General features: G+C 35.3%; 2 protein-coding genes across 3 annotated transcripts; both read left to right on the top strand.

Annotated features, from left to right (window-relative positions):
• Positions 1 to 1,480: 1,480 nt before the first annotated feature.
• LOC131959459 (parvalbumin, thymic-like) lies at positions 1,481 to 3,779 on the top strand. Its single transcript, XM_059324661.1, has 4 exons — positions 1,481 to 1,608; positions 1,751 to 1,883; positions 2,445 to 2,554; positions 3,518 to 3,779. The coding sequence occupies exons 1-4, from the start codon at positions 1,548 to 1,550 to the stop codon at positions 3,544 to 3,546; spliced, it is 333 nt and encodes a 110-aa protein (XP_059180644.1). The 5' UTR covers positions 1,481 to 1,547; the 3' UTR covers positions 3,547 to 3,779.
• A 6,169-nt stretch (positions 3,780 to 9,948) lies between these two features.
• pvalb3 (parvalbumin 3) lies at positions 9,949 to 12,897 on the top strand. Of its 2 annotated transcripts, XM_059324640.1 has the most exons (5): positions 9,949 to 9,993; positions 10,456 to 10,526; positions 11,892 to 12,024; positions 12,287 to 12,396; positions 12,493 to 12,897. In XM_059324640.1, exons 2-5 carry the CDS (start codon positions 10,466 to 10,468, stop codon positions 12,516 to 12,518), a joined length of 330 nt encoding a protein of 109 aa, XP_059180623.1. In that variant the 5' UTR covers positions 9,949 to 9,993; positions 10,456 to 10,465; the 3' UTR covers positions 12,519 to 12,897. The 2 variants fall into 2 exon arrangements, with proteins under 2 accessions (XP_059180623.1, XP_059180622.1); XM_059324639.1 differs by having other exon boundaries at positions 12,287 to 12,897.
• The last annotated feature ends 3,348 nt before the right edge of the window (positions 12,898 to 16,245 follow it).

Here is a 16,245-nt window from a genome sequence, read left to right on the forward strand (position 1 = left end):
TATATATTATTATATATTATGCATATATTATTTTTCCTATACTCCCTACTGTAATGTGATTGACAGATAATCTGGAAATAGCAATTTCCTTTCCCACGCCGTGACTTTGTGGATGAAACATTAAGTCGCTCGATTTTACCCATTTAGCAGCTGGTGAGTTAGCGACATGGATGTACCGGATGGCGTCTCACTGCTCGGCCTTGTGGCCAATTTTTCTCAGTGGCCACTTGCAGTATTGAAGTGAAAAATGCGCCTGCGGCCCAAGAATCATTTCCCCCATAGATCCCAGTATGTTGCTTTCAACAGCAACTGATTCATAAAGTCTTTGCTTTTCTTTACTAACTAGCATTTTGCTGAATTATGTAACAGAAATGATTAAGTTTGAAACTAGCAGTTATGAATATCACCCTCAATAAAACACAGTGTATGAGTGTGATGGTCCTCATGTCATATCCGCTGTCAAAGGGACAGATACAAAAAACACACTTTATGTGTTTTTTATGCACACTGTTCATTGCACCTTATTTGTTTCATAGCACCAACATTTTTATACTGTATATTCATATTTATTCTGCATTGGAATTCTATTCTACTCCTTAATACATACTCCTTCTTTAGTCACTTTATTTTTTATTGTATTTTATTGTATTTTTATATTTTATTGCTTGAAGTATGCCCAGGTTGTTCTTTTATTTAATTGTGTTGTCATTGTCTCTGTGTGTAATGCTGCTGCTACACTGTAATTTCCCAGCTTGGGGTAAATAAAGTCTATCTATCTATCTATCTATCTATCTATCTATCTATCTATCTATCTATCTATCTATCTATCTATCTATCTATCTATCTATCTATCTATCTATCTATCTATCTATCTATCTATCTATCTATCTATCTATCTATCTATCTATCTATCTATCTATCTATCTATCTATCTATCTATCTATCTATCTATCTATCTATCTATTTCTAAAGCATATTTAGCAACTTTTTAAATGAACACCCACTCGATTGAGAACAGAGCTCTTCATATGCTAAATGCAGCATGTGGGAACAAGGTGACTGTGAGTGGAGACAGCTCCATGGAGCGCAGCCTGAAAGTGACAGAGGCCATAATAACAGGATGTTTACAGCTTGCGGAAGCGCTGCCAGGGATGACCACGAGCAGGCCTGGCAACACGAGGGAAGAGGAAGTGCAGGCTAGCCAGATTCCCTCCAGATGCACCAAACATTACCTCACTGACTGTTCTGTTTACAGAAAGACGCTACCTGACTGGGGTCAGTTCAGGTGGGATTAAATCCACAATGACCTCCGACCTCTGGAGAAAACACTAGAAAACAGTTGTCAAATGACAAGATTCAAACACACAAACACACACACACATTTCTTGCTGAAGTGGTCAGCTGCAGGTGACAGCGGACAGAAGGACACTGGTGGTTTCTGACACCAGGGGGGAGGTGAAGTCTGTTCTCTGGAGCTTCTTTCTGCCCGTCAGTGGTCACATATCGCACCAGGCTGCAACATCCACTAAACCAAGAGCTCCACCGCCATGGCCATCACTGACTTTCTCGCAGTCTCGGACATCACTTCGGCTATTAATGCTTGTAAAGGTAAGGAGTTGCTTTTGAGTTACAGGATATAAGGCCTTTTGTTTTTTCACTTCACTGTAGTTTCATGTAGTTTCAGCACAACACATCATCATTTTAACTGACTGGATCTAATGTGAAGTTTTGTCTGCGATTTTACTTTCAGCAAAGGATTCCTTCAGCCCAAAGATGTTTTTCAAAACAGTGGGTTTATCCAAGAAAACTCCATCTGAGATCGAGAGGGTCTTTAAGATTTTGGACCAGGACAAAAGCGGCTACATAGAACAGGATGAGCTACAGTTGAGTTTTATACCCAGAAAACATCATATACATATGGTATCAAGCTGTAGTTTTCTGCAAATGCAGCACCTGTAATGTGTACACTCAAAAAAATAACTCATTGGATGAACTCAATTCAATTGTGGGCAGAATTTCCATCCAACAAATATATGTAGCCCAAACTCAAAACAAGTGCATTGATGCAATATAATGTATTTGAGTTAATATAGCTCACTTTTTTTTTACATTTGGTCGAACTCAAATTAAAAACATGTATGTATTGTATTTAAATTGAGTTACCTCAACTCATTTATGTCGAGGAGAGCTAAAATAAAGAAATTGTGTTCGTTCAACCTAAAAACATAGAATTGGAAAACTGAAACTCATTCTTTTTGGGTCGAAAGGAAGGACAGGGGAGTAAATTAATACATTTTAGGTTACAAGTCTTAAACTACTTTTGATTTGATTTTAATTGATATATTTTCATTAGATAAACAATACATTAATGTGTCACATCTAAGAAGGGCTTGAATCATTTTTTTGAGTGTATGTCCATTCTGCTCCTGCTCCCTCTTCATCAGACTGTTCCTGCAGAACTTCTCCAAAGGAGCGAGGCCTCTGACCGCAGCTGAGACCAGAGGTTTCCTGCTGGAGGGAGACTCAGACGGAGACGGGAAGATCGGCTGGGAAGGTAAGGGAAAGGTTTAGGAGTGTTCAACTGTAGATGCTGATCAGGGGTCTGCCTTGTTTTACTGTTTGAGTTGTGTTTGAGTTGTCAATGCATTTCTTGCAGACTGAGGGTTAATTCATATCCATGCCAGTTTTATCACACATACTGTTATCAAGCTACTTGATGATGGTATAACTTTATTGTCTGTTCTACAGTTAAAATAGAAATTTGTCTTTAACACGGCATCACAAAATAAAACATACCTACAAGCACATTCACAAACAACAACAGATAAAAACAGTGCAGCCTTATACTTATTTCTTAATAACTTATTACCTTAAAAAAAGAGTGATTGTCATATTTATGCTAATAGCAGATATAGCCAATCAGATTTTATAATGGATCTCTCTTTTTGTTCATCCTTTTGTTTATGAAACATTGTGATGAACAGTGATGTGTTATTCTGCAACAACATATCTGGAGCAAGTACCAATTCAATTTTTAAATTAAAATATTATATTACTACTAACCCTAACCCTAACCCTAGGAATTTGGGTGGAAATAAACAAATAAATAAAAGGCTGAAATAGAGGTCTACATGTTGCTTATTCATCATGACTGATTTTTGTTTAAACAATTAAAATATCTGTACTGTAATTCACGTGATAAATGTTTTTAAATCTTAAATTTGTCAGTAGGAAAAATAAAACATTTACAGTCCAAAATTTTATAAGTATGGTAAAAACTGTAATAAAACCACAATAAAAAAAAAAAAAGAAGCTAACCTGCTGTAAAATGTCCACAATGCCCATGCTGTTTTTCACTTTGTTGCTAGGCAGCTTAAGTGGAGCTACAACACACTCATGCGAACTGTCACTGCCAGAGCTAAACACTTTGGGTCATGTCTGTAGTTAAATGAATTAAGCAGATGTCTGTTACCAGGTGAATGTAAAAGTCTAAAGTCTGTCTCTTTTTGTTTTTCAGAGTTTTCAGCACTGGTCAAGTCCTCATAAAACATGTGTGGCCTCTTGTTATATGGTGATAATCTCAGGGTGGACTTCTTTTTATATATTCAATATTTAGCTACAGTAAATTACAGGGTCTTATGTTCAGAGTAATAAGTTGTAGTATTAACAGAAAGTAATGTAATAAAGTCATTCCAAAAATTAAATCTTTACTCTCTGCTATGTGTCTTTCCCTGCCATAAAAGTGTTCGAATAAATATAATTTTCTCTGAAAGATTAAAGTGTGGTTTTTCCTGTTTATATTAGAGAGCAGACTCCTCTGGTGAGCGAGTCTCGTGTTGTGATGTTATATTGAGCGCTGGGAGGGGTCCAGCGTGTCCTGGGCACTTTGGAGGCTTTGGTTTCTCCAATTAACGGCATGAGCAACTTTCCGCTGTGCAAATGAAGTGTTTGTCGTTCTCGCAACCTCGGTTTGACACTTTAGATGGGGTAATATGGTGTGAATTTTATGTTTACACTTGGACAACATGAACTCAGCATTTCATGCATTTTCTTTGATACAGTTAAACACAGATGTTAATAAAGAGATTATTTTATTATTCCCCACTATAAAAATAGATTTAGACTTTGTCCATGCTCACTTAGTATACTGTTAAAAAAAAAAAAAAAGCTCATCGTTGCTCTGGTAATTGTGCAAACTGTGTTTTTGATATCTCTCTTGATGTTTTTTTCAGTTTTATATAAAAATGACACAAAATACATATATATAGTATAAGTGTCATGGTTCCTATAACAGCCTGTGGACTGATTTGTATGTAAAGGACTCAGGATGGTTTTGGCGGTAATTCAAACCATCTCCCTGCAGCGCCAAGTGTTCAACTTTAGTTAACGTTAGCTTAAAACCTGAGTCCGCCAATGTCAACAAGCAACCTATTTCTTCCTTTCAGATAATTTAGCTTAGCCTCTTTTGTTCCCTTTGTCCTTAGCTTGCGTGCTTGCTAACATTATCAAAATGTTATTTGAGTGGATATGTTAGCTGGGTTAGCTTACCAAATTACTTCACCCAGCTAACGTGTTAATAAATGTATGTATCTATATGTATGACAAACAGTGTTGACAATACAATACAGTACAAATCAAAATTCTTAAACTAACAATTTCTTTCTACTACTCAAGAGCTATGTAAGGCCATCTAGCTTTAGCTTAGCTACGTGACATGGTTCGTTTATTTCAAGTAAATTTGGCTTAAAGCTAGTTAGTATCATGGATCAACACGATGATACATTATGAGACCAACTTATCCATCCTCATAACTAATTTTGTTATAACTTAAAGCGTTTCAGTTGATATAAATATAAATATCATGTCATAACTTTAAATGTTTCATGTCATAACAATATCGCATTTAAACAAAAAAAAAAAGTGTCACATTATAACATGAAAAGTTTTCACATTATATGTCGGAATGATGTGAAAACTTTACATGTTGGAATTTCAATGTTATATCTACTGATCCATTTTGGGGTTTTTTGGCGTGGCAGTGCTTTGACTTTGTGTTTATAGTTTTCATGTTTCCTGTTTTATTTTGGTAATCACATCTTGTCTTGTTTCAGGTCTTCTCACTTCCTGTGTGTTTCCCACTCTGTTAATTACCCACACCTGCTTAACCCTTTGATGCACAACATATGGACAACACTTCTAAAGTATAACATGGGTCAAAAATGACTAATTTATCCAAATTTGTATTAAAATTAAATTACTTAATACTATAATAATAGTAATTTGTTTCAAATAGATACTTTCCACACTCATATATTTAATATATTTAACGTGTTTATGTATCATTTTGCCACACATACAGTGTATCTGGAAGGTATTAACAGAGCTTCACTTTTTCCACATTTTTTATGTTTCAGCCTGATTCCAAAATTGATTAAATTCATTTTTCCTTAAAATTATACACACAATACCCCCATAATTTTTGACCCATGTTGTGCATTAGAAGCGTAGTGATACAAAAAGGGTTTTTATTCAAAAAGTAAGAAATGAAAAACAAAAAATTAGGATGTATGATGATGAAAAACAAATTGATTGAGGAAAACCTGGAATACTGAATGATGAAATGAATTTATTGCGAAGATATAGAAAATTAAAAACTCAGTCGGGTCACTTTAGACCCATGTTGTGCATCAAAGGGTTAATGTGCCACACCTGTGTCTCATTGTCTCCCCTCCCCTTTCAGTATTTAAGTCCTGTCCTTCCCCTTGTTCTCTGTCTATTTGTCTTTTTTGTGTGTTATTTGACCTGTTTGGGGATTTTTGGTTTTTGGATTCTGCCTACTGATTTGGATACCTTTGTTTACACATGTACCAAACCCTACTTTAAGTAAACAACTTTGCCTACTGCGTCTCCTTTTTGAGTGCTCGTCCCTGCTGTCTGGCAGAGCTTCAGTTGAGTGTTTGCAGTGACACAGCAGAGAATCTCTGGAACAGGAAAGAGCTTCTGAGCCAGCATATTTACTGGACTTTTGTCAATGAGGCACATTTTCTTTTGCAACTTTTATCTCAGATGGCAGAGAATGTAGGTCACTTCTATTTCTGCTGCAGCGTGAGGGAACAAACTCCTGCTGTCAGGTGGAGCAGAAACCTAGCTGCTAACACTAAAGTTATGGTGTTATCTTATGTTATGTTGTACCAGTACAATATGTACCATCACTCATATGTAGGCAGTGGTTAAATGTAACTAAATACATTGAGTATTTCCGTTTTATTTAACTTTATACATCTAGTCCACTATATGTTGAGGCAAATATTACTTTTCAGTTCAAGATTTAACATAAAACATTATACATTTAAAGTATTAGAATAATAATGAAATGTTAATAACATTACAGTATATTAAGTAGTTAAAATGAGTCCTATCCTTAGAAAAATAAAACGCTGAGTACATAAATGCATCTATACAAATAATCAAATAAGACTTTTAGAATACATATATCACAATGTGGGTGGGGTCCATTCTGCATACTATTGGTACTTTAAGTACATTTTGATGCTGATATTTTTGCAGTCATACCTAATTAAGTAATTTTGAATGCAGTACTTGTAGTGGAGTAATTTCACAGTGTGGTATTCGTACTTTTACTTAAGTAATGGATCTGACTACTTTTTTCACCACTGGTTGTAGGTATGGGGAACAAAAGTTTTGGAGAAAGGAGGCAACAATTCATGATGTTATAAAGAACTTATGCTGTGGGTTTTCTCTTTTATTTTAAGGGGAACCTGCATAGCCTGAATTTACACAGTAATTACATGTGTAATAAATAAACAAGAATGGGATTACCACCCGTAATGATAGAATTACCCAGTGACTAATATATATGTGCAATATTCTCTGTGGAATGATTGCATGTTGATTCTGTCTACATTGTATATAATAAAATTATAAATTTAAGTTTCCTTTTGTTCAAATTGTTAATACGTTTTATATTTCTCCTTGTTCAAATTTGAAATTGTTCTTACTTTCTTAAAATTGTTAAGACCTTACTTATATTTCTAGTTTGTACTGGTTGTTTACTATATGTTTGGGTTTTTTTTAAGATTATTTTTTTGGCATTTTTGTTGCTTTATTGATAGTGAGAGATAGAAAGGGGGTGATAGAGGGGAAGACATGCGGCAAAGGGAGCTCAGGCCGGATTCGAACCCGGCTCCGCCGCAGCACATGGCATACATGGTTAGCGCTCTACCGGTGTGAGCCACCGGGACGCCCCAGTTTACTATATGTTTAAAAAAAAATATGAATCTCCTCTCTATCTTGCTATCCACTTGCTGCTGTAATACTGTAAATTTCCCCGTTGTGGGAAAAATCTTATCTTAATCATATCTTATCTTAGGTATTGGAACTGTACCAATGATTACCACATGGTTAATTTAAAATCATAAATTAGCTCAAAGCTAGCGTTGAGCTACTTAGTGTTACATTAAAATCTGAAATTCCTGTGTGGTTGATTTTCTTCTTTTTTCTTTTTCTTTTTTTTTTCTTTTTTTACAAATACACAATTTAAATATATGGGTGATCGTCCTTTGCTGTCTCGGGTTGCAGACGTTCGTGGCCTTGCTTGATGGGTTTCATCCCCGCTGTGAGATATTTGTAATTTAAACCTGATATTGAAGAAGGGCAGGAATAGTCTCAGTATCTGTGGCCCAGTCGTGTGAGGTGAGAGACCTCACTTGACCACAGCAGATGTTAAAGACCAAAGATAGGTTTTACCGAGCTTTTTAGAAGCTTTGAAGTGGATACAAAATATATATACTTTAAGTTCTATTACAGGCTGCTGAGACATGTCACACCTGAAGAATCAGACAATATATTTAAAGAGATCAGTTCATGTAGAATTAAACTGACAATGCATTATAATGCATAAACTGGATGTTTCATTATACCATAATTGTACAAACAATTAAAATCTGCTGACTTTTCAGTATAGACTCTCCATCATAGAAGTCACAGGATCATCTCAACACTGCCACCTGATGGTAAATAGGCACATCATAGCTTGCAGCCGTCATGAGAGCAAATATGGGCATGGAAAGACCCTCTGGATGAGTGCCTCTTTTAATTTCATTGTCTGGTGCAGTGTGTGAACCTGCTTTCATTACACAACCGCCCAGTGGCTTAACACTGAAGTGTTGAGATGATGAAGATACCAATGATATCAGTTTTGGGGGGGTTTCCTAAAATAGCTTCACTAATAGTCTCATCGCCATAAGGAGAAATGGTCTGAATGGGTGTAAGAGAGTGTAAAAATAAAACCTGGCTGATGGGCCTTCATGTTGCATGTCAGTACATTATGTAGCATTTGCTAGTAAATTAAAGTATTTTAATCACAATCCAATCTAACCTCTACAGTCTTTACACTCTACACTCTTATTACACCTCCTGAAAAAGACATAAATAAATTAAAATGCATTACACTTGAGTGTTAATGTGACGATTTTGACAAAATATCTAAACTGTGCATGTTCACTTTCTGCAGATTTCATACCGTAGTGTGTGCAAATGTTGCATTATATTTAGCCAAATGCAAGAACAGATAAATGTTGGATGAATTCCAAAATAAAAGAATATTAACAAATAAAGGCATATACTTTAATATGTTTGTTTTTTTTTAACCCAGTTACCTGCAATAATCAATCACAACTACCAGACATTTCTGACACTGGCATGCCAGCAATGGAACTGCACAGTTTAGAGGCACGTGTAGGTAATAAATCATCAGAGGTGATTATTAGGGCCGCAAATAACTGTTACTTTGATTATTGGTTCATCTGCAGTTCATTTTCCAGATTAATCAGTTCAGCATTTGATCCATATTCTATATATGTTTTATTTTATCTAACCTTTATTTATACATCTCAATGAGACACAGGGTCTCATTTTCAGGAGAGACTTGTATTGTTGTTTTTGATTTTTATTTATTTTTTAATAAAGTGGAAATATCCACCCCAGTTTCTCAAAGTCTAAAATTAAGTCTTTAAATGTTTTATTTTGTCAGTCCAAACCCCAAAAAATAAAATTTAATATATGTCGAACAGAGAAAAGCAGGGAAACTTCATATTTGAGAGGTTGAAATATGTCATTTTTGCATGAAAGATTTTTCTTAACTTTTAATCGATTATCCAAATAGTTGGTAATCATCATTTTTTTTAATGTAATTAGTTGATTAATAGTGCAGCTCTATTGATTGTGGTGTTTAAGTATGAAGTGACTTGTTCTTTGCTATATGAAAAAAAAGACTTTGCATCATATTTTTTTCAAAGCTTCTTTATTAAAGAACTCTGGTGGTATACATTAGAAGGCTAAAATGGCAATAGTAATGGTCATTTATTACGAAAAAAAGTACTTTACAGAGTTTATTACTACCATAATAAAAATGGATTTTAAAGATCATATTGGAAAGTTTGATAAAAACCTTCATATGAATCAGGAAAAGGTTACAACGGCAGAATCTTTAATGTTAGGTTCATTACAAGGTAAAATAGTATCAGATTTAAATGACAGAATAAGTAGCTGTAATCACTTCTCTCTGCTAATTTGTAATACATGATATAAAAGTTTAACCAAGTCTTCACTCTGTACTGCTCTGCACTGTTCAACAGTTCAAAACGACATGGACACAGAGTACGTTTCACCCAAATCAGCAGCGTATATTATTAGCCCTATGCAATATCAAGCACTTTTGCATAGGCCTACACTTGGCCTACCATTTAAGCATCTTCATTTATGTGCATATAAATAGAACAGCTCTGTCTACTGGACACATTTTTCGACCGACAGCTTCGACTGCTTTGCACACAGTGTCTATTACATAGCCTATGCATCATATTTCGGCCCAGTGAAGGTATATAAGCCTGCGAGAGAGGCTGAGGGTTTTACTGCAGTGAGCAGATTCATCAGCACAGCGAATCCACTCTAACCTTAGAGATAACCCCTAAGGTGAGTTTCACTGAGGAGCTGCAAGCCTTTAGGCAAATCTACTATCAAAGAGGCTGTCAGGGCTTCAACTTCATGCAATGGGATACAAATCGAGGAAAGGGCCAGCTCAGAGTTTGGCTTTGGACTAACTAAGGAACCAAACGGGAAAAAATCTATTTGCCAACCAACCCCAGCTGCAAAGGATATTTTACCTTGGAGGGCTTGGTTTTGGAAAAAATTGGACTACCTTTTCTGATCATTTGTGTCTTTTGGGGCTACCAGAAAGGAATACTCACAGAGAGGAACTGAAAAATATATTGCATGGCATAATGAAGATTACATGTAGCTCCATAGCTTGTAACGCTGTTTTCTAAAGTGCAGTGAGGGAACTTAACATGCTTAGATTCAAAGTTAAACTTTGTTACTACTTTCTTGACTTGCTACTCATGCACTGATGACTTGTCCTCTGCTTTCCTCCTTCAGTAAAAAAAAAATGGCATTCGCAGGAATCCTGAACGACGCTGACATCACTGCAGCCCTCGCAGCTTGCTCAGGTAAAGCCCACCATGCAGACGACACAGCATGCACTATTACAGCTCAGGACAGCCTTTAATAGCTATACATGCACTCATCCACTTTAATTGGTCTGTGTTGCAAGAAAATTATTCTTACTCATTTGAAGCTGTAGAACTCAGAAGTCATTACTTGCTACAGCTAGTTAGAAGGTGCATCTTTAATGCATTTAACTCTTAAACACATCTTAAGGCTGGATCAAAAGAGCAGCAAGCATGCAAACTGTGACTTTAATGCCATTTCTGTAACTCATAGCCAATGCCTGAACTGGGCTAGGGACAAATGCACACATTTCTATTAACAGTATTATTAATAGGCTGATATTTATTTATTTTAAATAACCACATTAATCTGCTACTGTGAACGTTTAGCTGGGAGATTGGCAGTCGTGACAAGCTCCTTAGATCGAATAGTGAACTTTATATATCAGAGGTGGAAAAAGTATTCAGATCCCTTCCTGAAGTAAAAGTACTACTACCACACTGTGAAATTACTCCACTACAAGTAAAAAAAAAAAGTACAAAAGAATCAGTATCAAAATGTACTTAAAGTATCAAAAGTAAAAAATACTCATTATGCAGATTGTTTATATATTCTAAATATATCATTAGATATTTTGTACTAATGCATTTATGTAAGCAGAGTTTTCATTTTGTAAAGAAAGGGCTCATTTTAAATGCTTAATATACTGTTATACAGTTTAATAAAATACAAATGCTTTAAATTGATCATATTTTTCATGTTAAATCTCAACCTGAAAAGTAACAAAAGCTGGCAGCTAAATGCAATGCAGTAAAATGTGCAATATTTGCCTTAAAATGTAGTGGAGTAGAAGTATAAAGTTAGATACAATGGAAATACTCTGAGGAGAAATGCCTAAAATTGTACAAAAGTACAGTATTTGAGTAAATCTACTAGTTACATTGCAACAGTGCATGACATGCATATAAATCTAAATATATTGAGGACCCATGCAATGACCGTGTCATGCAGCTGCTTAAACTAGGGCACTTTTTGGTCAAATTCAAGCAGTGGTCTTAGTATTAAAGAGGTTCTTTGCAAAAATAGATAAAAGCTTATTTTAATGAATAATGATTAAAGCAACAGTAGTTTAACTAATTTCAGTGCACAAGAAAAAGAAAGGAAAAGGAAAAGAAAAAAGAGCACAGAAAACATGATTTAGGAAAGTAAATAAAACAGCAATGTATTCTAATGTGTATTAGTCTAGCAACTCATATTCAGCAACCACCTTGTTAATAAGGACCAGTTCTTCTGCAAAACACACTTCAGTTTCTGTGTGATTCATCTACAATATCTGATACGAGCTCTTCTTCGTCTCCTCGCAGCTCCCGACTCTTTCAAGCACAAGGAGTTCTTTGCTAAGGTCGGTCTGTCTGGCAAGAGTCCCGATGATGTGAAGAAGGCCTTCGCTGTCATTGACCAGGACAAGAGTGGCTTCATTGAGGAGGACGAGCTGAAGTAAGCACCATCTCTTAGACCTCACCTCAAGCTTCCCTCAGCCCTTGTAGTGCAGCGATCATATTTCTTCAAACTCAGAATGCTGAGTAACTCAATGCTAGCTCTAGAACATAGAACAGAGGAAATAACAGAACAGCTTGGGCCAAATTAAGTGAAATCTTAATACGACGAGAAGAATAGTGGCTGAGGAAATAATTACATCCTTGTTTCTGTTCTATTGTGCTAAACTCACTCAATATTTGTCTCTGATTGTCCTCTCCAGACTGTTCCTGCAGGTCTTCGCCGGCTCTGCCAGAGCTCTGACCGACGCCGAGACCAAGGCCTTCCTGAAGGCCGGTGACAGCGATGGTGACGGCATGATCGGATGCGACGGTAAGCCAACAAGAGGAACTTTATCTGAAATTAAAACATACATACATGCAAAGCCTTCAAAGATGTTGAAATAACACTTTCTTTGTCATCCTGCAGAGTTCGCTGCCATGGTCAAGGCATAAATGAAGAAAGCGACCAACATCTTACTTCACTAAAGGAACAACTTTGAGCCAAGACATATGCCTTCTATCTTTTCTCCTCTTCCCTCTCACTCTCTCTCTCTCTGAAACTCTCCACACCACTTTTATACAATTGACCTCTTAACCCCTGACTGTAAACTTACTGCACCCCCCTCTCTCTGTTCACCCCTTTGCTGTCCACGAGGAATGTACCTGACTAAGTGTATTAGCGTGGTTGCTTGTGTCTTTCTCTCTCTCTCTCTCTCTCACTTCTGTCCTCGTTTTACTATGTGAGTTTTGCTTACTGTGAGATCAGTGATGATGTACTTTTATGGGAAACGGACAGACGATGAGCCAACAATAAAGGTTCTTTTTCAATAAGTCTGACCCTGGTCTTCAGTATGCTTGTCAATCAGTAAACCAACAAAAAAGAAGCTACAGCAGCTCAAGATTTAAAAAAAAAAAAAAAAAGAAAAGATAAAAGGGACTAGGTGATAAACAACAATAAAACTAGATTTTAAAAAATAAAATACAAATGAAAAAATACAATACAATACAAAATAAAATACAAATGAAATAAAATAAAATAGCTATATACACTATACACAAACAAATCAAAACAAAAATAAAAATTGAAAGGCTATATATGATATGTATGATTAAAAAAACAAATTTAATGGCTATGGCTAAATATGGTGACAAAAACATGAATAAAGTGGCTATAAACAAAATAGGCTATAAATAAAAATAGTTTTATATACAATATGCATGATAAAACAAGACAAAAATACAAGTACAATAATTATATCCACTATATATATGATAAAAACATGAATACAATTTCTATTAACACTATATATAAGGGGGGAAAAACAGGCAAACATAAAAAAAGTTAGATACACAAAATAAGTGGCTATATACAAGGTAAATACAAGAATAAAATAGCTATTTACACTATACTACACTTCGTCTCATGCTTAATCAATTCTATTTTTCATTTGTAAGAGGAAGAATGTGTTATTTCTATCAAAAGTCACATATTCTCACCTTGACCTTTCACAGTGGGACTTGGAGGTTTCAAACAGCTGTGGTGATGTAATGCTAAATACAAATAATACAAGATTTTAACCATTAATCTAGTCTTTTATGCACAAACATACCCGCACGCAAACGCCTCCTGCCCTACTTAATCCAGCTTTCATCTCATACAGCATGTGGAACTTAATTCCCCCACATGTCATGACCCAAGTCAACATAACAATAATGCATTGGCGGCAAGCGGCCACAAGGTGGCGCCTCTGATCTGGTTAAAGATACTTGATGGTTTCCCATTGCAAACCTGGAGGCTTGGAAATACCGTTTGGGGAGGTTTAGCCTTCCCCTGCAAAGTGTCACCAAAAGAGTCGTGCCAACCAGAAAGAGATGAACACAAAGAAACATACAACTATTTATAAGAAGCAAAAAAATTAGAGAATTACTACAAGGAGAGACAAAGAGACCCACAATGACTACCAAAAGGGGCAAAACAACCACACAAAAAAACACATATTGACAACAGAGTTACACATACTGACTGCAAAGAGACACATAAAGACTACAAAGAGACACAAAACCACTGAGAGGTGCAAAAAGACTACAAAGAGACACAAAACAACTAAAAAAGATGCAAAAAGACTACACTTAGACACAAAACTACAACAAAGAGACATAAAATAACAACAAAGAGACACAAAACAACTACATACAAAAGAATACCCAAAGACTATGAAAAGGGGAAAAACAATCACAAATCACATAATGACAATAAAGAGACACAAAACAACTGGAAAAAAGACACATAACAACAACAAAAAGATGCAAAACAGCTACAAAAAGTCACAAAAAGAATACTCACAATGATTATATAACCAGAACAACCACAAAACACACAATGACAACAAAGAGACACAAAACAATCTAAATGACAAACTATGACTCCAAAGAGACAAAAATCAACTACAAAGAGAAGCAAAAAGTCTAAAAAGAGACCCAATATGACTGCAGAGAGACACACAAAAGCTACAAAGAGATGCACAATGATTACAAAGAGGATGACATCTATGTTTCTTTCTCCATTATCTCATAATCCACCCATAATTTTACAGGTTCATGACACTCACAAAGTGTAAAGTCAGAGCTTGGCTGCATGTGATACTTTTAAGTGTAATGAGATTTATTCCCCTGGTTCTCGTTACAAAGCGAAACCCTCCCCTCTCTGTTGATGCCATTACTGCTGACTGGACTCACAGCAGAGGCTGCTGTGTCAGATGCTTCGAGAGGATTCCCTCTGCAGACACATACTCATCAGTTTACAGTGGCCAGTTGTCATGGTGACCAGGTTCAAACCTTAAAAGCCCAATTAAAAATTCAGTCCCAAACCAACCCCCAGCTTAAGATAGGTCCGGTTTGTATCTCAATACATAAGACTGACCAGTGTCCAACCCTTGTTAAATGTAAGTCAATGATTTTAGTGAAATGTTTCTTACATGGAAATACTTTTAATTTTTATAATGGGTAAAACTGTCTACTCCAATTATTTTAAAGGGGCAGATCACAAATATACATTTTTTCTCTTGTTCCTGTTTTTTTTTATTTATTAGTCTAAATGGTTTTAATGTGAGTGAAAATCAATCATTGAGTTGTCTGCCTTTGCTCCTATGTAATGTGACAAAAAGAAATAAAATAATAATAATAATAATAATAATAATAATAATAATAATAATAAAAATAATAATAATAATAATAATAATGGAGAGAAAAAATATGTCTTTCCAGAGATCAATGTTTCAAGTTTCATGTTGGAACTACTTTTTTTCTAGTGTTGAAGAAAGTTTGTAATTGATCATCAAAATTGTAATAGATTACTACTTTAAAGTACAATTAATACCTTTCAAGCTCTTAAGCAGGCTTATGAGTAAATAAATTACACCCACAAACCCAGTGTGAAGGTGAGGTTTGGAGACCTCTCAGTGTGATACATAATTTAAGATGAGGATAAAAATCTCCTGGTGAGTCATAAGTATAAAGCTGCCAGGAACCCAAAATACAAACAAAAGACACAGGTGTCTATGGAAATGTACCATTTTTATTTTATTTTTACCATTTATACACACAAAAACAGCAGAAAAAATAATAAATAATAAAACTACAAAACAGTCTGTTTGCATGTAAATTAAAAATAGTAATAGTTTTCATTCTAGAAAGAAAATTCACAATTTAAAAATGGTCTAGAAACATAAACGGCACACTGTGAAAGCTCCTATGATTGCACTTTTAACTGGCTTTCTCAGCTTGTCTACATATCATATATAAATAAAGTTATCACTGTAAATAAAACATGTGTATTTTCAATAAATAGATGGACTCCAGAGTTAAATTTGTCATGCCTGTAAACATGCACACATGCACCTGCAGAGAGAGGACGGAGAGTCAAGTCAGGTCAAGTATAGTTTATTTGTCTCAACTTGGGCAATTTGTTTGCAGTCTAGGTGTATAAAATACATTTAAAAAAAAACCAATACATTCCAACACACATACATACAACAGACCACAGCCTCATTATATATATATATATATATATATATATATATATATATATATATATATATATATATATATATAACAAGTGCAACAGAGGCAATTCCAGGTGAAGTGTCAACCACATAAGTCCCCAACCTCAAAATCAACAACA

This window comes from Centropristis striata, chromosome 21, assembly GCF_030273125.1.
Source record: "Centropristis striata isolate RG_2023a ecotype Rhode Island chromosome 21, C.striata_1.0, whole genome shotgun sequence".
Lineage (NCBI taxonomy): Eukaryota > Metazoa > Chordata > Actinopteri > Perciformes > Serranidae > Centropristis > Centropristis striata.